The sequence below is a fragment of the Cavia porcellus genome, unplaced genomic scaffold (assembly GCF_034190915.1).
Source record: "Cavia porcellus strain 051 isolate PalLab524CR breed Dunkin Hartley unplaced genomic scaffold, mCavPor4.1 scaffold_7, whole genome shotgun sequence".
In the NCBI taxonomy this organism is placed as follows: Eukaryota; Metazoa; Chordata; class Mammalia; order Rodentia; family Caviidae; genus Cavia; species Cavia porcellus.
Genome location: NW_026947490.1, coordinates 18,137,417 through 18,156,561, shown reverse-complemented (window position 1 = coordinate 18,156,561; position 19,145 = coordinate 18,137,417). Strand labels below are relative to the sequence as shown.

At 40.8% G+C, this 19,145-nt stretch overlaps 2 protein-coding genes across 2 annotated transcripts; both read left to right on the top strand.

The window, feature by feature from the left end:
* Positions 1 to 4,641: 4,641 nt before the first annotated feature.
* On the top strand, positions 4,642 to 8,357 carry LOC101788084 (paired-like homeodomain transcription factor LEUTX). The gene is made up of 3 exons (XM_005002584.2): positions 4,642 to 4,657; positions 6,862 to 7,013; positions 7,965 to 8,357. The coding sequence occupies exons 1-3, from the start codon at positions 4,642 to 4,644 to the stop codon at positions 8,355 to 8,357; spliced, it is 561 nt and encodes a 186-aa protein (XP_005002641.2).
* A 6,555-nt stretch (positions 8,358 to 14,912) lies between these two features.
* LOC134476790 (paired-like homeodomain transcription factor LEUTX) lies at positions 14,913 to 18,482 on the top strand. Its single transcript, XM_063252446.1, has 3 exons — positions 14,913 to 14,928; positions 16,990 to 17,141; positions 18,090 to 18,482. Exons 1-3 carry the CDS (start codon positions 14,913 to 14,915, stop codon positions 18,480 to 18,482), a joined length of 561 nt encoding a protein of 186 aa, XP_063108516.1.
* The last annotated feature ends 663 nt before the right edge of the window (positions 18,483 to 19,145 follow it).

Sequence of the window (19,145 nt, the reverse complement as noted above, 5' to 3'; positions counted from 1 at the left end):
GTGATTTTTTTGTCTGTCTAGGACGTCCTTCAGTAATTTAGTAGGGTGGATTGGTGGTCACCAACTCCCACATTTCCTTTGAGTCATGGAAACATCTTGTATGTCCATTAAATTTGAGAGACAGTTTTGCAGGGCACATCCGTGTGGCTTGCACGTTATTTTCCTTCCGAGCTTGGAATACGTGGCTCCATGCTATGCTCTTTCTGACTTGATACTTTGTGTTAAGAAGTCTTTCATGATTTTGATGAGATTTCCTTTATGTGTGTTGTGTTTGTTTTCTCTGTCCGCTTTTAATATTCTGTTGTTGTGATCAATTCTGGGATCTTGACTTTTATATATCTGAGTGTAAATATGTTTTTGTTTTGGCTGGCTGGAGTTCTGCATGCCTCATATATCTGAATATTATTTCCTTTTCTGATGCTTGGCAAGCTTTCCTTAATGTTTTCAGTGAATAGCTTTTGTATTTCTTTTCTCTTTACTCCTTCTTCTTTGCTGATTATTTGAAATTCTTAGGGTATAGGTCCACGTGCTGCCTTCCAGCCTTTGTGCTCTTACTTGTTGGTTCCTTGTTATTTTTAGGGAATTTTTCTTTCGCTGATCACACAGTGCAAATCCAGCTTCAACTTTTTAAAATCTGACTTTAGTTTTTGTGAAGGAATATCTTCTTTCAATGGATGTTTTAGTTTCCTGATAATCTCTTTGAATCTGGTTCATGTTTTCTAGATTTTTTTTTATATTCTTCACTAAAGTTTTCACTTCTTTTTCTGGGTTCCTCCACTCTTTTTATACAGTTGAGCACTACTCAGCCATAAAGAAGAATCACATTGAGATATTTATAAATAAATGGGAACAGCTTGAGAACATACTCTTGAGTGAAACAAATCAAACTCACGTGTGTGAATACCAAATAGTTTCCCTAGTGTAAGAAATGGGATAAATACGTAAAAGTATGTGGTGATCATGAATCCCCATTATACGGCTTTGAAGACTTATAAAGTCATCACTCCTTAACTGTAATGTTTTTATTGTGGGCTGTTTGAGTGTATTGTCTGTGATGGTATGTACAGGCATTTTGAAGAAAACAAGACATTGTAATAGCTCGAGGTGATTTCCTATCATCTTGTTTTAAAATCCCATCAGACTGTTTTGCTTCTGTCTCCATTGAATCTTATTGGAGTTTATTGTATATGATAGTATAAACAAAATCTTTTATAGGCAAAGAGATAATATAGAAACTATTGTTTCTTTTGTGTTAGCTGGTTCTAAATACCCTGTAATACTTGAAGCCTCTTGAATGGTTTCACACTGTCTTGATATGTTTGATACTATAGTGTACGAAGTTATAATCAAATATTTCAAGGAAAGAAACCGTACAGTAACTACTATTATGTCGGGTTATCTTTTTTTTTTTTTTTGTCTTTTTCCTTTTTATCGGTACCAGGGATCGAACTCATGACTGCCTGCTTTCAAGGCAGGCGCTTATGCCACTGAGCTAAACCCCCAGCCCCTTAAGTCGGGTTATCTTGTGGTGAAACACTATGTTGCTTAAACAGTTGTGTTCTGAACTTCTTGATATGTTGTTATGTCCTCTTTTACCTCAATCTCCCTCCTTTATTAAGTGAATTATTATTTTTAATTAAGGGAAAAAATAAAACAATTAGCAGGATATATTATAGTAATAATTTTGATTTCCTGTTATCTTTAATGAATCCCTGTATTGTTCTCACCATCCTGCTTTCACTGATTTTACTCTATTCTGTTCTGTTCGATAGTATCAACTTTGAGGGTATAGGCAACAACTTTAAGGCAATAAGATTCACTATGATATCCATTCTTGTTTGACTATTAGGTTCCTTTGAATTCGCGTAATGTCTCCAATGTTTCGGTTTTATTAGTTTTGTTCTGTACTGTTTTGTTCAGTTTTCTTATACCTGATGCTATAGACAATAATTTTATGGTAGCAAGAGGCATTATAGTAACCATTGTTGATTACCTTGTACTCTGTTTTTACATCATATACTATGTCCATCCTTTGTTTTGACTGATTCTCTTTGTTTTGTCACAATTGGTTTTATTCTCTTCCAAAAAAGTACTAAGAACTGTGGGATCAATAAAACCCAAAATGTGAAATTGATATTGCTAAAAAGAGAGGAAAAGAAAGTCCTCTAAAGGATGCAAATGCAAGTGTGTTTAGATGTGTAAAACAGATGATCATATTACTAAGTATTTGTTGAATCATTGAACACACCAGTTTGCAGTCTCACTGAATGCCACTTTGTAGGCTTCTATTTTGTAACTTGAACAACTATTTCTAAGATGACGATATGTAATCTATTAGTGAGTGATTTCTTATGGTTTATTTTTTTTGAAATTTTGTATTACTGATACCCTTTTACTGTTTGGGTTTATTTCTCTTTGAGTAAATTTTTTTAAAAAAACTGATAATATTGAAATATTTTGAAAAACATGGATGCAACTAGAAACCATACTGATGAGCAAAATAAATCAAACTCATACATATAAATACCTTATACTCTCCCGAGTTTAAGAAAATGTAACAGTACATAAGAGCATAGAGTAATCTTGATTCCCATTACATTGTTCTGAAACCTTATCATGTCTCCATTCATTCATTGGAGTGGTTTTATCCTAGGTTGTTTGATTTTATTATCTGTGATAGTAGAAAGAGCTCTTTCATACAAAAGAAGACATTAGAATCATCTGAGTGGACTTAGAATCATCTTAGTCTGAAGTCCTACCAAGGTTTTGTTTTTCGTTTGCCTTTGGTACTGTCCTGTTATATGTTATTGGATATTATGTGTGATAGTACAAACAATTTTCCTATGGAAAATGAGATCATATTGTAGCCATTGTTGGTTTTCTAAACTTGGGTTCTGAAAGCCCTGTAATGCTTTCATTCTTTTGAATTGTTTTATATTGTTTTGTTATGCTTGATTCTATCGTATATGAAGCTATGCTCAACTATTTGAAAGAAAGAGACATTATGGTAGTTACTGTTAATCAGGGGTTGTCTTATGGTGAAATGCTGTGTTACTTGCATTCTTCTTATCTGATCCGCTTTCCTATGTCCTCATTAGACACAGAGAGAGAGAGAGAGAGAGAGAGAGAGAGAGAGAGAGAGAGAGAGACAGAGAGAGAGAGAGAGAGAGAGAGAGAGAGAGACTCAGACACAGAGAGACAGAGACAGAGAGAGAATAGACTTGGTTAAATCTGTTAAAAAATGCAATGTGGATGTGTGGCCCATGCTTGCAATCCTAGAACTCGCAGAGGTTGAGGCCACAGGACCCCAACTTTGAGACCAGGTCGGGCATTTAGCAATTGAAGGAGACCCTAACTAAAAGTAAAAATAAAAATGGGCAGATGCTGTACATCTCAGTGTGATGTCCCTGGCTCTCACTCCCAGAGCCAGAAAATGAAACAGAGAAAAACAGCCTGAAGTTGCCTCAACCTGGCCTCCCAAATGGCCACAATCCAAGCTCCTTAACTTACACTACTGGGTCCTCTGTGCAGATCTTCCAGGACAACTGTATGTAGTTTCTTTGCCAGCCAGGTTGGTTGTGGAGGGCTTTCCAGGTCCCAGGGGAGGGGGAGCAGGTCTCAGCAGCGCAAGTGCCCCTCTAGCCCACCCTGTAGGGATTCACGCCCTCCCCTTCCCGGTCACAGATCCACAGATTTTCTCAGCATCATGTTGATTGACTCATTTGTCCCCAGTGAAAGTTTGGTACATTTTGTCTCTTTTCTGTGTACCTGATTTTCCTAAGGATTCCTCTACTATATCAGGTCAGGAATTTTTTGCTTTGGATTGGTTTTTTGTATCTTTCTTCCTTCGTTTCTTTCTTTCTATGTTTCTTTCTTTCTTTCTTTCTTTCTTTCTGTCTGTGTGTCTGTGTGTCTTTCTTTGTTTCTTTCTTTCTCTCTTTGTTTCGTACACCTTTTTTTTGTATTGTTTGAAACAGATAATAGTTTTATAGCTCAGGCTTGCCTTGAACTGTAGGCTATCCTCTTGCCTCAGCCTCTCATATGCTGAGATTGTAGGTGTGCATGGCACCACCCTGCTAGGAATCCGTTTCCAATCACCCTTCACTTTCATCACCTGGCACAACAGCAGACCCAGCCTAGGTCAGTGGTGGTGACATTGGGGCACTCAGGACACAGGAGCCCTGCAAAGCTCTCTGTCCCTGGCTAGCCAAGTCACAGTAGCATTGCCCCAGCAGCAGAGCATTCCAGGGTCATGCTAGTGTTAGTGGTTCGACATAAATAAGTGGGATTGAAACTGCAGTTGGAGACTTCAATCTTAAAAGTTCACCATCAGTGGCCTCGGTTTGGAGACAGCCAGAGTGACCAACAGACAGAGACACACACACCGACAAACAGACACACACACACACACACACAAACACACACACAGACACACACACACAAACACACACACACCCACACACACACACTCTCACTTGGATTATGGATAAATTGGGCCTGGAATGTGTAGGGTGGATTAAGGAGGGGGTGTGGCTACCTCAACACACTATTTAAACCAGGCAGCCCAACGCTTCAGGCCGCTAAACTGAGGAGCCATAGGTGATACAGTTGGTCGTGCCCTAACACTGTCTTGCAGCTGCCATGTCCAGCAAACCAGGTAAGTCGAGGCATTCTGGGAAGGTGGAGCTGAGGGGCTGGTAGTGGGGGAACCCTGGGAGAGATGCAAGGACTTTGTGGTGGTTCCCGGGCTCCATGAATTTTTTCTCCAGGGGCTGAGTAGAATAATCTTTGTCGCCCTCTACACATTGAAAGTTGATATGTTAGGTTTGTTGCAGATACCTGCTTGCAGGTTTGTTTATTTCCTTATAATTCTATAGTCTATGTATTTTAAAGTTTGAAGTTGTCAAACGAATCAACGTTATTGAGCATTGTATTTATAAGACTTGTTAAAACGTATATTTTTGCTTTGGAGAATCTTTGTTTCTTTGGAATCAGGATCTCACTCTCTAGATAGGCTTGCCCTTAACTTGGTTCCATAGCCCAGCAGACCTGGAACTCGAACGGATCCTTCTGCCTCAGGCTCTTAAGTGTTCGAATTAGAAGAATGGGCTACCACATACACCAATAATTTTCATTTTTGAGGGGTTTTCTTGTTGGTTTGGTTTGCTTTTGGATTTTTCTCGTGTGATTAGGGATAGAGTTCTTTTGTTGCTGTTTCTGTTTTGTTTTGTTTTGTTTTGTTTTGTTTTGTTTTTTGTAGCAGGGATGGAAGTTCAATTCTTGTGTTTCCCAAAGGAGCCCTTGGGCCGCCCAGCTAAATCACTGGCCCCTTGGAGGGAGGGTCTTACTGCTTAGTCCAAGTTGGCCTTGAATTCACTGTTTTGGCCCAGGCAGGCTGGGATTACAGGTGTGCACCACTATGCGCAGATTTGCAGTACTTTGGTTGATATCATTTCCAAATCTTCTATTTTGTACTCATTTCCAAGGATACATGCCCCATCTGATTTTCTGTATTTTCAAGGCATTCTAGATATATGTGTGCAATATATTCTAGTAATATGACACTGACAATTTAATGTTGGAGTGTTTGTTTTTGCTTTTTCTTTTGTGGTGTGGTAGCGTGATCAAACTGAGGACCTCATACTTGCCAGACAGACGCTTATGTGACTGAGCTAAACCCCTGGCCATTTATTTAATAAACTTAGAGTTTATCCTGCTGCCACCCTCCTTTTCCTGCTCAGTTTCCTTTTTCTGTCTCGAGCTCTAGTTTGCTCTATCTATCTCTGTCTCTGTCACTCCTTGAATACCATGCTTCAAAATTTTCAACAATGCCCTCTTTCGTCAGACAGGAACGTAAAAATGTTTTTGTAAAACTCTGTGGTCCTGGGGATTCAGCTCAGTGGCCCAGCGCTTGCCTGGCCAGAGCGAGGTTGTGATTTCTTTTTTTTTTTTTTTTTTTTTTTTTTTTTTTTTGTCTTTTTCCTTTTTATCGGTACCAGGGATCGAACTCACGACTGCCTGCTTGCAAGGCAGGCGCTTATGCCGCTGAGCTAAATCCCCAGCCCCCGAGGTTGTGATTTCGATGCCAATTGTTAAAAAGATTGTAAAAAATCTATGTATTGGATCATTTGTGTTCACTGACGGAGAATTAGGCAGCATGTTGGCAGTTTGGGTGCAGTGTGTGTGTGGATGCATGAAGGCGTGGGTTTGAGTTTGTGTGTGCCCGCTTAGCAATGTGGGAAAACAAAGTCTCTTATAAATAGAAGAGACCATGGAATATGGATTGCCATAACATTAAGTAGTACTGGGTAAGAAGGTATTAGATGTGTGAAACCATAGTATAATCTCCTATTCTGCACAAATACTGTACACTAAACTTACTTCTTTGGAAATTCACAACTTTGCAATGTCTACGATTTATGTGGCACCATTTTACCCTAGAGAAACAGAAGCAAACGATGAGGGGAGCAGGTCTCTAAATGACAGAGCCAGTAGAGGAGAGAATCAGCATGCATTCTGCTTCTTAGCTGCTAGCCACACAGATCCCACGAAGAAATGACCAAATCAGTAGCCAGCTCTTTAGGGTCTGAAAGCACCTCTGAGTCTGAATGCTGAGTGTAGCAGGGTCTCAAGTACTGCTTGAGCATTGTGAAACCCTGAGTCTACTGTCACTCTTACCCCAATGCTGTATTCTCTCCCATTAAGAAACAGGGTACCTGGAGCTAGAGAGGAATGTGGTTCCATGGGTGAACTCTTTGGGCCAAGCATGAAATGCACATTTGGGTATGATTATAACACATGCTTTTGCCCTTTCCGTGTGGATAGTGCTTTCATGCAAGTCTTTGTCTCTTCCCTCTGCAGACAAGATAGAATACAGGCGCAAGCCACGAACTGACTTTACCCCATCCCAACGCTCAGTACTGCTGAGTGCCTTTGAGAAGAACAATCATCCAGGGCACGATGTTACAAAAGTATTAGCTACAAAAATCAATGTTGATGAAACGGTGATAAAAGTAAGTACCTGAGTGTGTGTCTCTAGGTGGTACACCTGACCCAGAAAGCCACACGCTTTCAACCACCAGCATACAAGTCCCATACTTTGCCAGGTGCAGTGCGTTTGGACAGCGGTGAAATATGGCATAGTTTCACTTCACCCATGTTCACTTTTGGAGGCAGACTGAGGCTGACCCAAAAGACTTGTCTTCCTCAAGTAATAAGTGCAAGGGCCAGATTTTAACTGATCCACAGCACACTGCCTGGGACCCTTTGAATCTGGATCTGAGATCTTGCCCTTTGGGTTGTTTTCCGATTAGCAGCACACTCTTGTAATGGGCAACCTAGTGCTCAAGAATTGAGGCACTTCCTGGAGCTGGGAGTTAGTCCCTCCCAAGCCCACGTTCTGAGTACAAATTACTTCTCATCAGGCTTCACATCTTAAAGTGGACTTCCTCTCCATACCATTCCTTAGAAGAGAAACACCAAACCCAGTGAGTCTTTATACAAACACAGCGGGTAGATATCTAGATACTGCTCAGTCAGAACATTCAAATTCATTCTGATGTCTTCCTAGCCTTTCTCAAGGTAGTGAGGGCAAAATCCCTTCATGGAGCTGAAGCAACCCAAGCTCCATTCCCATTCCTTGCTCTCAGTCATTGCAATGTATTCTTGCAAAATTTGGAGCAACCACTAATGCAGAACTACACGCAGCACCCTTTGTTTAGCCCTCCGGCATTGAGAGTTTGCCCCTTCCTACTCTACGCATTGCCAGTAAAACCCAATACCCCCCACCCCTTTACCCTCCCGGAACCAGACCAGCACAGGATACAAAGTACTTCCCCTGTTCAGATCAGTCCACAGCAATTGGAGATCACCTTTCTGACCCAAAAACCTCACATCCTAGGGAACAGGAAAATAAAGCTTTGGGTTCATACCCATTTATTGAACTGCTTCTCTCTTCCCTGTAGATCTGGTTTAAGAACCAGCGTAGCAAACGGAAGAAAGATCAGCTAAAAATGAAGCTAGCTTCTTTGCCCGGAACATCCACGCAGACCTCTTCAGAAAAGAAGGAGCACGTCCTACAAAGTCCTGTTGCAAGTTGTTCACCGATATCTTCCATTTCAGATGACCATGTCTGTGACCGAGCAGAGCGTTTTGAGAAAGATATCAGTAGAAGACACGGAGCCTCTGTGTTTGGTTCGTCATTCCAAAGTCAACCTGATGGAACTCAGGGACACGTCGTCTACGTCGAAGATTTTGACATTGATGACACAGATAAACTTATAGAAATGTATTATCTGCCTGGGGAAGATGATCCCAGCAGTCTAGATATATACCTCCCCCCAGGCTGCCTGCAGTGAAGAAGTGAGCATGGTGCTGATGGGCAGAGTGACTCATGACACCCACAACTTTGGACACAAGCCTCCATTTTCAAGCATGGTTCCCAACTGATTTCCATTTTTTGCAGCAGAGCTTTGAGGACTTGTCATTTCACAGAAGGCAATAAAATAGCCATCTCACTGTGAATGTTGCCTGTTTCCGAGTGTTTTGTATTCCCCCTCCAATCTTTTCAGTACCCTGAACACTCCGCTTGGGAAGGAAATCAGCAGCATGGGGAAATTTAGATTCCTGATTCTCCCTCACCCCTAAGTGCATTGAATATCACGTGCATGGATTCTCTCTGCATACAATGACAAACAGTTCTAGAGGGCCCCTACCAATACTGCCTGAGAAAATAGTTACATGCAACAGGCAGGAAAGGCCTAGGCTCTCATTGAAAGCAAGACACCCTTACTGTAGTGCCATCTTGCTGGGAAGGAATCTCATTTTGAAGAAAGTGCAAATCAGAAGAACTTACACTCCCGGCTCATGCTGGTTGCTGAGAATATTTCAGATAAGTGTTGCAAGGAAAGACACTTGTTTCCTTAAAGAGGAGTTAGCTAATCTCTGCAGAGGCAGACAGCAATAGTGAGGTATCAGGTGGAATGAAATGGCACTGCCTCCTCTGGTCCTGAGTGAAATGAAAGATGGGAGAACATGCCAGCTTTTAGGAGAGCCAAACAGGATCATTTCCATGGTACATCTTCTGTTGGCAGAGGTGCTTGTGTGGAACAGAGTGACACTAGGGATGTGATGTAAGGTGTCTTTATGGGTAGGACATGTTCATGTATGGCCAGCATGGTCCCGTATTCGGACCTGGATTGTCCAGCTGAATGTGAATCTCATTGAGAGGATGCAGCTTCCTTAGGAGGTGGGCATATAACCGAGATGGGTGTACGTGAGCATGACTGTTGCAGTCATACTGTACAATTTTCTTTCACAACTGTGACCACGTGTAAATGAATGTCGGAGCAGTAGCACAGCATCACTGCATAGGGCCTTTAGCAGGAGCGTGTGCAGTGTACAATTCAGAGCGATCTTAGCTGGACTGTCTAGGAGCATATGAGCTGTTAGCCATAGAACCTGGTGTCTTGCATATGCTAATCATGAAGACTGTTACTGAGCAACGTTGTTGGATCTCATTTTAACATTTTTAGATGTTACAACGTTATTACTGTGTAGTAATCCAGAAAGGTGCCTTCCCTTCCAACAGGCAAGCGCTCTGAGAATTTCTAAATGTCTGTAATCAGGATCAAGGTTTTAGCTCTGTCTTAACTTCTGGCCCTGAGACTATCCTATGAAGCAGGAATTTCTCATTAGTTGTTTTACATCAGAGAAAGCATCCACTGACAAGTAACTGGTCCATGATCTGTCACTTTACAATCAACCTTCCATCCCAGATAGACTGACTGTTCTGCCACTCCTCTGTCTCATCAAGGAGACTGGGATGTGACTGTGATGCGGTCAAAGAAAGAGGAGCCAGAGTTGGACCTTGCACCTCTAATCCGTTTCTTCTCAACTTTTGACCTTGAGGCTGAAAAGCCTCAAGGTTTTCCATCATTTAAGCTGCTTAATTCTCCACTGCAGAGAAGTGTCATGACTTTCCAACCTCTCTTCAGGCACTGGAACTGGTGTGCCTGTTACTCTCTGGTTTCCAGTCAAATAGAGCATTGTTTTCACTTTATGACTGTCAGTTCATTAACCCTCTTCCAGGCAGATTATATTTCCTACTTAGAGCAACTCCATGGACCCTATCTCCTGATCTACTCTGCCTGTTTTTCTTTTTGTTAGTGTATCAAGGCCATCTATGTTGGAGATTATAGTCAACTTTCTCTGCCACATTTCTCCTTTGCTATTTCTCTGCCATTGATTGTCTACTTTTCTCCTTCATTCCGCTGTCTGCCCCGTTCATTGAGGTCTTTCTATCACTCTGGCAGGAATCCTGGTGATTTTTTTGTCTGTCTAGGACGTCCTTCAGTAATTTAGTAGGGTGGATTGGTGGTCACCAACTCCCACATTTCCTTTGAGTCATGGAAACATCTTGTATGTCCATTAAATTTGAGAGACAGTTTTGCAGGGCACATCCGTGTGGCTTGCACGTTATTTTCCTTCCGAGCTTGGAATACGTGGCTCCATGCTATGCTCTTTCTGACTTGATACTTTGTGTTAAGAAGTCTTTCATGATTTTGATGAGATTTCCTTTATGTGTGTTGTGTTTGTTTTCTCTGTCCGCTTTTAATATTCTGTTGTTGTGATCAATTCTGGGATCTTGACTTTTATATATCTGAGTGTAAATATGTTTTTGTTTTGGCTGGCTGGAGTTCTGCATGCCTCATATATCTGAATATTATTTCCTTTTCTGATGCTTGGCAAGCTTTCCTTAATGTTTTCAGTGAATAGCTTTTGTATTTCTTTTCTCTTTACTCCTTCTTCTTTGCTGATTATTTGAAATTCTTAGGGTATAGGTCCACGTGCTGCCTTCCAGCCTTTGTGCTCTTACTTGTTGGTTCCTTGTTATTTTTAGGGAATTTTTCTTTCGCTGATCACACAGTGCAAATCCAGCGTCAACTTTTTAAAATCTGACTTTAGTTTTTGTGAAGGAATATCGCCATCTTTCAATGGATGTTTTAGTTTCCTGATAATCTCTTTGAATCTGGTTCATGTTTTCTAGATTTTTTTTTATATTCTTCACTAAAGTTTTCACTTCTTTTTCTGGGTTCCTCCACTCTTTTTATACAGTTGAGCACTACTCAGCCATAAAGAAGAATCACATTGAGATATTTATAAATAAATGGGAACAGCTTGAGAACATACTCTTGAGTGAAACAAATCAAACTCACGTGTGTGAATACCGAATAGTTTCCCTAGTGTAAGAAATGGGATAAATACGTAAAAGTATGTGGTGATCATGAATCCCCATTATACGGCTTTGAAGACTTATAAAGTCATCACTCCTTAACTGTAATGTTTTTATTGTGGGCTGTTTGAGTGTATTGTCTGTGATGGTATGTACAGGCATTTTGAAGAAAACAAGACATTGTAATAGCTCGAGGTGATTTCCTATCATCTTGTTTTAAAATCCCATCAGACTGTTTTGCTTCTGTCTCCATCGAATCTTATTGGAGTTTATTGTATATGATAGTATAAACAAAATCTTTTATAGGCAAAGAGATAATATAGAAACTATTGTTTCTTTTGTGTTAGCTGGTTCTAAATACCCTGTAATACTTGAAGCCTCTTGAATGGTTTCACACTGTCTTGATATGTTTGATACTATAGTGTACGAAGTTATAATCAAATATTTCAAGGAAAGAAACCGTACAGTAACTACTATTATGTCGGGTTATCTTTTTTTTTTTTTTTTGTCTTTTTCCTTTTTATCGGTACCAGGGATCGAACTCATGACTGCCTGCTTTCAAGGCAGGCGCTTATGCCACTGAGCTAAACCCCCAGCCCCTTAAGTCGGGTTATCTTGTGGTGAAACACTATGTTGTTTAAACAGTTGTGTTCTGAACTTCTTGATATGTTGTTATGTCCTCTTTTACCTCAATCTCCCTCCTTTATTAAGTGAATTATTATTTTTAATTAAGGGAAAAAATAAAACAATTAGCAGGATATATTATAGTAATAATTTTGATTTCCTGTTATCTTTAATGAATCCCTGTATTGTTCTCACCATCCTGCTTTCACTGATTTTACTCTATTCTGTTCTGTTCGATAGTATCAACTTTGAGGGTATAGGCAACAACTTTAAGGCAATAAGATTCACTATGATATCCATTCTTGTTTGACTATTAGGTTCCTTTGAATTCGCGTAATGTCTCCAATGTTTCGGTTTTATTAGTTTTGTTCTGTACTGTTTTGTTCAGTTTTCTTATACCTGATGCTATAGACAATAATTTTATGGTAGCAAGAGGCATTATAGTAACCATTGTTGATTACCTTGTACTCTGTTTTTACATCATATACTATGTCCATCCTTTGTTTTGACTGATTCTCTTTGTTTTGTCACAATTGGTGTTATTCTCTTCCAAAAAAGTACTAAGAACTGTGGGATCAATAAAACCCAAAATGTGAAATTGATATTGCTAAAAAGAGAGGAAAAGAAAGTCCTCTAAAGGATGCAAATGCAAGTGTGTTTAGATGTGTAAAACAGATGATCATATTACTAAGTATTTGTTGAATCATTGAACACACCAGTTTGCAGTCTCACTGAATGCCACTTTGTAGGCTTCTATTTTGTAACTTGAACAACTATTTCTAAGATGACGATATGTAATCTATTAGTGAGTGATTTCTTATGGTTTATTTTTTTTGAAATTTTGTATTACTGATACCCTTTTACTGTTTGGGTTTATTTCTCTTTGAGTAAATTTTTTTAAAAAAACTGATAATATTGAAATATTTTGAAAAACATGGATGCAACTAGAAACCATACTGATAAGCAAAATAAATCAAACTCATACATATAAATACCTTATACTCTCCCGAGTTTAAGAAAATGTAACAGTACATAAGAGCATAGAGTAATCTTGATTCCCATTACATTGTTCTGAAACCTTATCATGTCTCCATTCATTCATTGGAGTGGTTTTATCCTAGGTTGTTTGATTTTATTATCTGTGATAGTAGAAAGAGCTCTTTCATACAAAAGAAGACATTAGAATCGTCTGAGTGGACTTAGAATCATCTTAGTCTGAAGTCCTACCAAGGTTTTGTTTTTCGTTTGCCTTTGGTACTGTCCTGTTATATGTTATTGGATATTATGTGTGATAGTACAAACAATTTTCCTATGGAAAATGAGATCATATTGTAGCCATTGTTGGTTTTCTAAACTTGGGTTCTGAAAGCCCTGTAATGCTTTCATTCTTTTGAATTGTTTTATATTGTTTTGTTATGCTTGATTCTATCGTATATGAAGCTATGCTCAACTATTTGAAAGAAAGAGACATTATGGTAGTTACTGTTAATCAGGGGTTGTCTTATGGTGAAATGCTGTGTTACTTGCATTCTTCTTATCTGATCCGCTTTCCTATGTCCTCATTAGACAGAGAGAGAGAGAGAGAGAGACAGAGAGAGAGAGACTCAGACACAGAGAGACAGAGACAGAGAGAGAATAGACTTGGTTAAATCTGTTAAAAAATGCAATGTGGATGTGTGGCCCATGCTTGCAATCCTAGAACTCGCAGAGGTTGAGGCCACAGGACCCCAAGTTTGAGACCAGGTCGGGCATTTAGCAATTGAAGGAGACCCTAACTAAAAGTAAAAATAAAAATGGGCAGATGCTGTACATCTCAGTGTGATGTCCCTGGCTCTCACTCCCAGAGCCAGAAAATGAAACAGAGAAAAACAGCCTGAAGTTGCCTCAACCTGGCCTCCCAAATGGCCACAATCCAAGCTCCTTAACTTACACTACTGGGTCCTCTGTGCAGATCTTCCAGGACAACTGTATGTAGTTTCTTTGCCAGCCAGGTTGGTTGTGGAGGGCTTTCCAGGTCCCAGGGGAGGGGGAGCAGGTCTCAGCAGCGCAAGTGCCCCTCTAGCCCACCCTGTAGGGATTCACGCCCTCCCCTTCCCGGTCACAGATCCACAGATTTTCTCAGCATCATGTTGATTGACTCATTTGTCCCCAGTGAAAGTTTGGTACATTTTGTCTCTTTTCTGTGTACCTGATTTTCCTAAGGATTCCTCTACTATATCAGGTCAGGAATTTTTTGCTTTGGATTGGTTTTTTGTATCTTTCTTCCTTCGTTTCTTTCTTTCTATGTTTCTTTCTTTCTTTCTTTCTTTCTTTCTGTCTGTGTGTCTGTGTGTCTTTCTTTGTTTCTTTCTTTCTCTCTTTGTTTCGTACACCTTTTTTTTGTATTGTTTGAAACAGATAATAGTTTTATAGCTCAGGCTTGCCTTGAACTGTAGGCTATCCTCTTGCCTCAGCCTCTCATATGCTGAGATTGTAGGTGTGCATGGCACCACCCTGCTAGGAATCCGTTTCCAATCACCCTTCACTTTCATCACCTGGCACAACAGCAGACCCAGCCTAGGTCAGTGGTGGTGACATTGGGGCACTCAGGACACAGGAGCCCTGCAAAGCTCTCTGTCCCTGGCTAGCCAAGTCACAGTAGCATTGCCCCAGCAGCAGAGCATTCCAGGGTCATGCTAGTGTTAGTGGTTCGACATAAATAAGTGGGATTGAAACTGCAGTTGGAGACTTCAATCTTAAAAGTTCACCATCAGTGGCCTCGGTTTGGAGACAGCCAGAGTGACCAACAGACAGAGACACACACACCGACAAACAGACACACACACACACAAACACACACACAGACACACACACACAAACACACACACACCCACACACACACACTCTCACTTGGATTATGGATAAATTGGGCCTGGAATGTGTAGGGTGGATTAAGGAGGGGGTGTGGCTACCTCAACACACTATTTAAACCAGGCAGCCCAACGCTTCAGGCCACTAAACTGAGGAGCCATAGGTGATACAGTTGGTCGTGCCCTAACACTGTCTTGCAGCTGCCATGTCCAGCAAACCAGGTAAGTCGAGGCATTCTGGGAAGGTGGAGCTGAGGGGCTGGTAGTGGGGGAACCCTGGGAGAGATGCAAGGACTTTGTGGTGGTTCCCGGGCTCCATGAATTTTTTCTCCAGGGGCTGAGTAGAATAATCTTTGTCGCCCTCTACACATTGAAAGTTGATATGTTAGGTTTGTTGCAGATACCTGCTTGCAGGTTTGTTTATTTCCTTATAATTCTATAGTCTATGTATTTTAAAGTTTGAAGTTGTCAAACGAATCAACGTTATTGAGCATTGTATTTATAAGACTTGTTAAAACGTATATTTTTGCTTTGGAGAATCTTTGTTTCTTTGGAATCAGGATCTCACTCTCTAGATAGGCTTGCCCTTAACTTGGTTCCATAGCCCAGCAGACCTGGAACTCGAACGGATCCTTCTGCCTCAGGCTCTTAAGTGTTCGAATTAGAAGAATGGGCTACCACATACACCAATAATTTTCATTTTTGAGGGGTTTTCTTGTTGGTTTGGTTTGCTTTTGGATTTTTCTCGTGTGATTAGGGATAGAGTTCTTTTGTTGCTGTTTCTGTTTTGTTTTGTTTTGTTTTGTTTTGTTTTGTTTTTTGTAGCAGGGATGGAAGTTCAATTCTTGTGTTTCCCAAAGGAGCCCTTGGGCCGCCCAGCTAAATCACTGGCCCCTTGGAGGGAGGGTCTTACTGCTTAGTCCAAGTTGGCCTTGAATTCACTGTTTTGGCCCAGGCAGGCTGGGATTACAGGTGTGCACCACTATGCGCAGATTTGCAGTACTTTGGTTGATATCATTTCCAAATCTTCTATTTTGTACTCATTTCCAAGGATACATGCCCCATCTGATTTTCTGTATTTTCAAGGCATTCTAGATATATGTGTGCAATATATTCTAGTAATATGACACTGACAATTTAATGTTGGAGTGTTTGTTTTTGCTTTTTCTTTTGTGGTGTGGTAGCGTGATCAAACTGAGGACCTCATACTTGCCAGACAGACGCTTATGTGACTGAGCTAAACCCCTGGCCATTTATTTAATAAACTTAGAGTTTATCCTGCTGCCACCCTCCTTTTCCTGCTCAGTTTCCTTTTTCTGTCTCGAGCTCTAGTTTGCTCTATCTATCTCTGTCTCTGTCACTCCTTGAATACCATGCTTCAAAATTTTCAACAATGCCCTCTTTCGTCGACAGGAACGTAAAACTGTTTTTGTAAAACTCTGTGGTCCTGGGGATTCAGCTCAGTGGCCCAGCGCTTGCCTGGCCAGAACGGGGTTGTGATTTCGATGCCAATTGTTAAAAAGATTGTAAAAAATCTATGTATTGGATCATTTGTGTTCACTGATGGAGAATTAGGCAGCATGTTGGCAGTTTGGGTGCAGTGTGTGTGTGGATGCATGAAGGCGTGGGTTTGAGTTTGTGTGTGCCCGCTTAGCAATGTGGGAAAACAAAGTCTCTTCTAAATAGAAGAGACCATTGAATATGGATTGCCATAACATTAAGTATTACTGGGTAACACGTATTAGATGTTTGAAACCATAGTATAATCTCCTATTCTGCACAAATACTGTACACTAAACTTACTTCTTTGGAAATTCACAACTTTGCAATGTCTACGATTTATGTGGCACCATTTTACCCTAGAGAAACAGAAGCAAACGATGAGGGGAGCAGGTCTCTAAATGACAGAGCCAGTAGAGGAGAGAATCAGCATGCATTCTGCTTCTTAGCTGCTAGCCACACAGATCCCACGAAGAGATGACCAAATCAGTAGCCAGCTCTTTAGGGTCTGAAAGCACCTCTGAGTCTGAATGCTGAGTGTACCAGGGTCTCAAGTGCTGCTTGAGCATTGTGAAACCCTGAGTCTACTGTTACTCTTACCCCAATGCTGTATTCTCTCCCATTAAGAAACTGGGTACCTGGAGCTAGAGAGGAATGTGGTTCCATGGGTGAACTCTTTGGGCCAAGCATGAAATGCACATTTGGGTATGATTATAACACATGCTTTTGCCCTTTCCGTGTGGATAGTGCTTTCATGCAAGTCTTTGTCTCTTCCCTCTGCAGACAAGATAGAATACAGGCGCAAGCCACGAACTGACTTTACCCCATCCCAACGCTCAGTACTGCTGAGTGCCTTTGAGAAGAACAATCATCCAGGGCACGATGTTACAAAAGAATTAGCTACAAAAATCAATGTTGATGAAACGGTGATAAAAGTAAGTACCTGAGTGTGTGTCTCTAGGTGGTACACCTGACCCAGAAAGCCACACGCTTTCAACCACCAGCATACAAGTCCCATACTTTGCCAGGTGCAGTGCGTTTGGACAGCGGTGAAATATGGCATAGTTTCACTTCACCCATGTTCACTTTTGGAGGCAGACTGAGGCTGACCCAAAAGACTTGTCTTCCTCAAGTAATAAGTGCAAGGGCCAGATTTTAACTGATCCACAGCACACTGCCTGGGACCCTTTGAATCTGGATCTGAGATCTTGCCCTTTGGGTTGTTTTCCGATTAGCAGCACACTCTTGTAATGGGCAACCTAGTGCTCAAGAATTGAGGCACTTCCTGGAGCTGGGAGTTAGTCCCTCCCACGCCCAGGTTCTGAGTACAAATTACTTCTCATCAGGCTTCACATCTTAAAGTGGACTTCCTCTCCATACCATTCCTTAGAAGAGAAACACCAAACCCAGTGAGTCTTTATACAAACACAGCAGGTAGATATCTAGATACTGCTCAGTCAGAACATTCAAATTCATTCTGATGTCTTCCTATCCTTTGTCAAGGTAGTGAGGGCAAAATCCCTTCATGGAGCTGAAGCAACCCAAGCTCCATTCCCATTCCTTGCTCTCAGTCATTGCAATGTATTCTTGCAAAATTTGGAGCAACCACTAATGCAGAACTACACGCAGCACCCTTTGTTTAACCCTCCGGCATTGAGAGTTTGCCCCTTCCTACTCTACGCATTGCCAGTAAAACCCAACACCCCCCCCTTTACCCTCCCGGAACCAGAACAGCACAGGATACAAAGTACTTCCCCTGTTCAGATCAGTCCACAGCAATTGGAGATCACCTTTCTGACCCAAAAACCTCACATCCTAGGGAACAGGAAAATAAAGCTTTGGGTTCATACCCATTTATTGAACTGCTTGTCTCTTCCCTGTAGATCTGGTTTAAGAACCAGCGTAGCAAATGGAAGAAAGATCAGCTAAAACTGAAGCTAGCTTCTTTGCCCGGAACATCCATGCAGACGTCTTCAGAAAAGAAGGAGCAGGTCCTACAAAGTCCTGTTGCAAGTTGTTCACCGATATCTTCCATTTCAGATGACCATGTCTGTGACCGAGCAGAGCGTTTTGAGAAAGATATCAGTAGAAGACACAGAGCCTCTGTGTTTGGTTCGTCATTCCAAAGTCAACCTGATGGAACTCAGGGACACGTCGTCTACGTCGAAGATTTTGACATTGATGACACAGATAAACTTATAGAAATGTATTATCTGCCTGGGGAAGATGATCCCAGCAGTCTAGATATATACCTCCCCCCAGGCTGCCTGCAGTGAAGAAGTGAGCATGGTGCTGATGGGCAGAGTGACTCATGCCACCCACAACTTTGGACACAAGCCTCCATTTTCAAGCATGGTTCCCAACTGATTTCCATTTTTTGCAGCAGAGCTTTGAGGACTTGTCATTTCACAGAAGGCAATAAAATAGCCATCTCACTGTCAATGTTGCCTGTTTCCGAGTGTTTTGTATTCCCCCTCCAATCTTTTTTTTTTTTTTTTTTTTTTTTTTTATTTAAGAGGAAAAAGAGAAAAACACAAAACAAGACAAAGCAGTGTAAGGTTACACATAATACAGAACTACAAAAAAAAAAAATAAACATAACAGTAAGAAATCACCTGTTAATAGATTACATAATATCATCTTGGAAATAGTTGCTCAAATCACAGTATCAAAGAATACAAAGTAGACATTCAAACGGAGAGACTGCAAGCAGCTGTGTTCAATGATCCAAAAACATTAATATAGTCAGCTATTTAACATCCCTAAACACACTTGTTGTTATATCCGTTAGAGCTCTTTTTTTTTTCCCTCCCTCTCTTTTTTATAACAAAATTTACACATTTTGGATTTTATTACTCCTCAGTTCTCATTACTCTCTTGGGGGGGAGATAATAAAGTCAAATATGGCAAAACAAAGCTGTAAGTCCAAACCAAGGATA